This window comes from Clarias gariepinus, chromosome 24 (genome assembly GCF_024256425.1).
Source record: "Clarias gariepinus isolate MV-2021 ecotype Netherlands chromosome 24, CGAR_prim_01v2, whole genome shotgun sequence".
In the NCBI taxonomy this organism is placed as follows: domain Eukaryota; kingdom Metazoa; phylum Chordata; class Actinopteri; order Siluriformes; family Clariidae; genus Clarias; species Clarias gariepinus.
Genome location: NC_071123.1, coordinates 7,496,294 through 7,502,390, shown reverse-complemented (window position 1 = coordinate 7,502,390; position 6,097 = coordinate 7,496,294). Strand labels below are relative to the sequence as shown.

Here is a 6,097-nt window from a genome sequence, read left to right as displayed (position 1 = left end):
CTCAACGCTTTCCTACTCACATTCCCACAAATCCCGCCTCAACCTCTCCGACGGCTCTGATTGGCTACACGTGATCAAAACCACGCCTTCTGCTAAGTTTAAACAAGGTGATCAAAAGTACAATCGTTAAACCTGAAAAATGCATCAATAATTAATAAAGAGTGTTTATCTTCATACAATGACGTGATCCATTAAATTATTCTTGGACATGATTGTGTCCAAAAAACTTACATTTAAAATTTTTATTTATTAAAATACATAATATAATGCATTAATTACCATAGTGTATTGAGCTGTTTTTAAATGATGATGAGACTCTTAAGTGCCTCTAATTTTAATTGAAAAATATTTGTTCCTTTTTTTTCTCTTATATCTTTTACATAGAAATCAGTAAAGATGTTTACAATCTGCCATCAAAAGCTTTTCCCTATTTTGTATTTCCTAATAATTCTATGTATTTGTTATATAACATTGATTAATTAAGTCTCTAAAAATAAGATAACACATAGGTATTCCTAATAACAGGTAATTTAAATATATAAAAATAAATCTAATTACTATACGTTTATATGAGTATTGTATGTATATATAAACAATAATTCTGTAGTAAGTAATAGGTCAAAGGTAATTGTGCAAGGATGAATAATAATCTGCAATAATCTTAATAATTTTTTTTCAATATTAAATAGTTCTTCTTTGGATTTAAATTCAGTCTATAAAATTATTCAACCCAATATTTTTATTTTCCTTATTTATTAACTTAAGAAACTTGATTCCTTATATTTATCATTTATAAATATAGAAAATGTGTCATTTCTTTATTTTTTTTAATTTAATGACACATTTTATATATTTACAGCACAAGTTTTGACGTTGCTATAAGAAACCATGTATACATATACATAGAATTAAGAATGCAGGTAAACATGGTTTGTTTTTATCATTTTATAAATTGTTTTTACAAATTATAATTTGTGTAATATTCACTCTGGGCAAAAAAAATGGGACGAGTACTAACGTCATGACGAGTCTCCGCCCATTTCGTGACGTAGTACACATGAACGCCCCGAGATACGCAACCAGGAAACATGCGGAAAAGCCGGAAAAACTCAAATGTATTGAAAACACTTTAAACGCAAATTTGATAAAATCGCGTTTTTTTAACAATAATAATTAATCCGTAAATCATGATACATCTTAAATACATCATACAGATAATTTTAATGCACCTGAGCAGATGACTGATTAGATTGAATGCTCGCAGCTAAGTCCAGCCTAGAACTCTGAAAAACAGAAGAGAATTCAGTATTTCTGCATAAACACAAAGCCTGCAGGTAGGTTCACATCTTGTGTGATTCATACAGCCTCAGTACGTGCAGATTAGCTCTAAATCAAAACTGATCAGCATTTTTAATAAATAAGGTGCTCTAATTGTATGAATTAAGGGGAAATTGTGCTGTACGAACAGTATAAATGCTTATAAGTAGATCATTATTGTGTATTTATTGGTTCTGATTAAAATTCGTGCCTTTGTGGTGTTCTTTTTTATTAACCCAGTGAAAACGTAGCAGTTGTACGCTCCCTCTGACGTCACATGGAGACATTACTAGATTTCAAGCTAGATTTAGACGGTTTGTATTTTGTATGAGTATAAAATAACCATTTGCAAAAAAAAAAAAAAAATACCAAGCACTTTTACATTTTATAGGTATATATAAATTACAGTATGTTGAAATATTAGTCATGAAAATATGTAAGAGATATGTATTTACATTGTAATGTGTATAATATATATACAAATGACATACTGTACAATTAGAGAACTTATGATACTTCATACTGTGAATCAATAATAATATAGGGATAATACATGATCTACAGTATGGGCACTGGTGGCTCAGTGTTCCGGGTTCGGTTCCCAGCCAGTGGCCAAACCCCCAGCCACTGGATGATGTGCTGGTCCCAAGCCCGGATAAATGGGAGGGTTGCGTCAGGAAGGGCATCCAGCGTAATACCTGTGCTTTCAGGAGCAGCCGAAAGATCAACAAGAACATAAAATGACCCTTTGCTAAACTCTATGCCAGACTAAAAGAAAGTTTGTTCTCAAAGTCAGAATATTCCATGAAATAAAAATACTCCGTTCTGCTTACGTTATTAGTCTGTGTGGTTCGGACTTGTGCTCATGACTCATACGTTTTGTGCAGTTTTAGGTCACAAAACTAGCAACAATAATAAAAAATATACTGTGATAAGTAATAATATTAAAAGATATCTAATATCACATTATCTAAAACTGATTTTTATTCCAGCCCCCAGCTGACCACCTTACATTTTGTCCACATTTCACACACAGACAAAAAAAATGTAAATAAATCAAACATGACATTAGGGTCAAGAATCTTACGATACGATATTATCATGAAACCTAGTTGACGATTCAATTTGTATTGTGATTCTGTAAGTATCATGATTGTATAAATGTCCCAATTAAATATTACTATCACGCAGGATGTGTAAATAGTTTAAAGTGCACCACCTGTAGGATTATAGAGGAACTGCAACATTTTGCCACCTCAATTGCAAACATACAGTATATAAATAAAAAAATAATAAGAATAATAAGAAGAAGACAAAAGCATTGCAATACCCAGCATGACATAAAAATATGACATTTGTGGTAGAAAGGTCAGTGCTTACAGTCAAATACACAAAGGGAGCTAAAACCAAACTGAGATAAATAATGTAATTCATGTCAGCCTTTTAGAATTGAAGCATATATTTTAGCTGTATTACATATCACTTTTACCACAAACAAACAGTTGTATAATTATGAGAAATATTGAAATAATTGTTGTTGTTTTTTTATTTCCTGTTGTGTTATGTAATGTAGTATGTCTTATAATGACTTCCTTCTCCTAGGCAATGGCTGAAACGGAAATAAAAGTCGCCTTCGTGAGCAACCTCAACGGCACCACGCTGACAGAAGTATCTCTCGGATCCTTCCTCGCCCCTCTCTGCCTTCTCAGTCGTGGCTTGTTCTTACTAGTGTTTCACCTCAATAAAGGCGTTCTCCCACTAAGCAGCACTGCTCACCTTCTGATGGATTTCAGCCTACTGATAGCGCCGCTGGTCCTCTCGTGCACCATCCTTAGCGACGTCCTTCTTTGGGTCATAATATCCGTGACTGTCGTTGATGTTTGTGCAGTTTCTTTCCTGTACTCGTATAGACAGAAAAAGCCAGGTTTGATTTACAGCTTCACAAACAGCCATGTTGAGTCCAAAGTGGTGCCTTTTTTGACCGCGTTCAGGGTGCTGGTTAACATCAAGACGGCTATCAGCATCCTAGCTGTGGATTTTAGCGTTTTCCCAAGGAGATACGCCAAAACGGAGACGTATGGGACAGGGGTTATGGACTTTGGAGTGGGAGCTTACGTTATGGCCAATGCCATGGTGTGTCCCGAAGCTAGAGGGAAAAAAGTACACGGTTCGAAACTGAGCCATTTGGCGAAGCAGCTTTTTTCCGTCTGGCCCCTGGTCGTGCTGGGTTTTGCCAGGCTGGCGAGCATAAAGTCGACAGGCTATCATGAACATGTCACTGAGTACGGGTTGCACTGGAACTTCTTTTTCACTTTAGCCATAGTGAGAGTGGTGGCTTCGATTATACTCGCCGTGTTTCCCGCCAACGTCTCCTGGCTCTTGTCTTTACTGATCAGTGGAGTTTACCAAGTCATCCTAGAGACAACAGATCTGAAATCATTTCTTACTCAGAACACGGAACGCACTGGCTTCGTGCAAGCCAATAAAGAAGGCATATTCTCTGTCGTGGGTTATGTTGCTGTCTACATGGCTGGAGTTCAGGTCGGTGTCTATCTAATGCAGACTCGAACCTTGGTCAAGGATTGGATCCGAGTTATCCGGAACCTTCTCCTGGGAAGCTTTGGTCTCTGGGTTGCTTTACATGCCTGTCAGACACACATCGAGCCGGTCTCGCGTCGCATGGCCAACCTGCCGTTCTATATATGGACCGTAGCGCAGTCTCTGTTTTTTCTTTCGTGTTTGGGCGCAGCTGATATCGTGTTGCTTTTCGCAAAAGCGGCATCCAATTTCTCCGCCGTATCAGTCTCTTGGAATCCCCGTCGCTGTTCAGAAGCAGAACGGAAAATAAGAAGTAGACTGGACACTTTGTGTTTAATTCAGTCTGTAAACAGGAATCAGCTGCTGTTTTTCCTGCTTGCGAACGTGATGACCGGATTAACCAACATACTCGTAGACACTTTAAAAAGCAATGATTTCTTTGCAGTTTATGTTTTGCTCTCATACATGTTCATGAACAGTTTATTCATATTCATTTTACATGTAAATCAAATAACAATGAAATTTTGGTAATTTGTATAAAAAAAACTTATGTTTGAGTCGGTTTAGAAAAAATCACTACTGTGCATGAAAATATCGTTTAAACAAGATTGTTGGTTATAATTATAACCAAGCTGTTATGTATCAATCAATTAATTTATATCAAATTAAAATATATGTGATGTATCAAATAAAAAAAGGGAATCAAAGTGATCTTACTCAATGCTAAAGTGTGTGTTTTAATACCAATAAAGAAGATATAAAGATGGAGTCTTTGGAGTTAGGGAAACCAGAGAGAGTAACTTAGACACATACCACCTATTTAAACATTGAAATATTGTAACATATTACGTTGTAGTTGATTGGCCCTGTATTTCTGTGGGATTTCCTGGAAAAACAAGTCCAACCTGTAGAGGCTCCACCGTCCCACATACCAAAGCACACCTTCAGAGCTCTAGTGTAGTCCATGGCTCTGGATGATCTAGAAAGATTGTGCAAAGAGGCATGGTCAAAGATCCCTTTATCTGTATTCTCTTGTCTTGTGAATTGTTATAGCTGGAGATTAAGTGCTGTTTTAGGATTGTATAAAGTATTAACATCTGGGGTGCCAATAATTGAACTTTTTTCCACTGAATAATTGTACTTTAATTAAAGTTTGGATTTCTCTCCTTTTTTTGCATTGTGGTTCTATATTGTTTAAATGAATTTATTTATTAGAACCCTAGGAATACATTTTAACCAGGGGTGCCTATAGTTGTGGAGGGTGCTTTCTGTATTTCTTATATGCATACAATTTTATCTCTAATTAACATTTATTAACAGTATTCTAAAAAAAAAACAAAAGATTTATCCTGCCCAAAAATAACATCAGTAATTATTTAACAGATAAACATGCAATGGGTAGTACAATACTGTATGTGGTGGAGCTCCGGCACAGGTTCAAACCCCAGCACCAGCAAGTTGCCCCCTTTTGGCCCTTAAGCAAGGCACTTAACCCTCAACTGCTCAGATGTATAATCAGGTAAAATGAAAGTCTTTCTGTTTAAAGGTGTTTGCCAAATTGTTCAAATGTAAACTTTTACAGCAGGTCCTATGTGATCTTTATTAAAAAAGAGGTGTTCGGTGCAGATACTGTAGCACAGTGGTGTAGTGGTTATCACTGTTGCCTTGCACCTTCAGGGTCTGGGGTCGATTCCCACCTCGGGGCTGCATGTTCTCCATGTGCTTGGTGGGTTTCCACTGGGTTTTCTGGTTTCCTCCCAAAGGCATACATATTTGGCTAATTAGTGATACCAATTTTCCATATAGTAAGCTTGGTTACGTTACAGGGATGACCCTTGAAATTGGGTGTTAATTTTAACTAGAGGTGTTTTGCGTCCTGAAGTTAATAAAAAACAAACTTCAACGTTTTAGCCATGGTTGTAATTACTAGTGTAAGGAAAGCTGGTTGTTAAGTGTGAAAACACCACAGTAAGGTGATCCAGGGTGGCTTCAGCTGTTTGCTTGCTAGCTCGAGCTGGAAGAATAATCTGAAAAACAGACAATGTGTTTATATATCCAGGGATTTTTTTTTACTGTAAAATAAATGCATGAGATGTCTTTCAAATGCATTTAATTAAAACTGTGTACACTGAGGTTATTTGTTGGAGCTTCTTGAACTTTCCACAATCAGCACAAAAAATGTTTTTAAATGACTGGCCCAGATGAAATTGATTTAGTTTACAATTCATGTGAATAATGCATG

General features: G+C 36.2%; 1 protein-coding gene across 1 annotated transcript; it reads left to right on the top strand.

The window, feature by feature from the left end:
• The first annotated feature begins 1,072 nt into the window (after window positions 1–1,072).
• On the top strand, window positions 1,073–4,954 carry pigw (phosphatidylinositol glycan anchor biosynthesis, class W). The gene is made up of 2 exons (XM_053485622.1): window positions 1,073–1,334; window positions 2,920–4,954. Exon 2 carries the CDS (start codon window positions 2,923–2,925, stop codon window positions 4,384–4,386), a length of 1,464 nt encoding a protein of 487 aa, XP_053341597.1. The 5' UTR covers window positions 1,073–1,334; window positions 2,920–2,922; the 3' UTR covers window positions 4,387–4,954.
• Window positions 4,955–6,097: the final 1,143 nt, after the last annotated feature.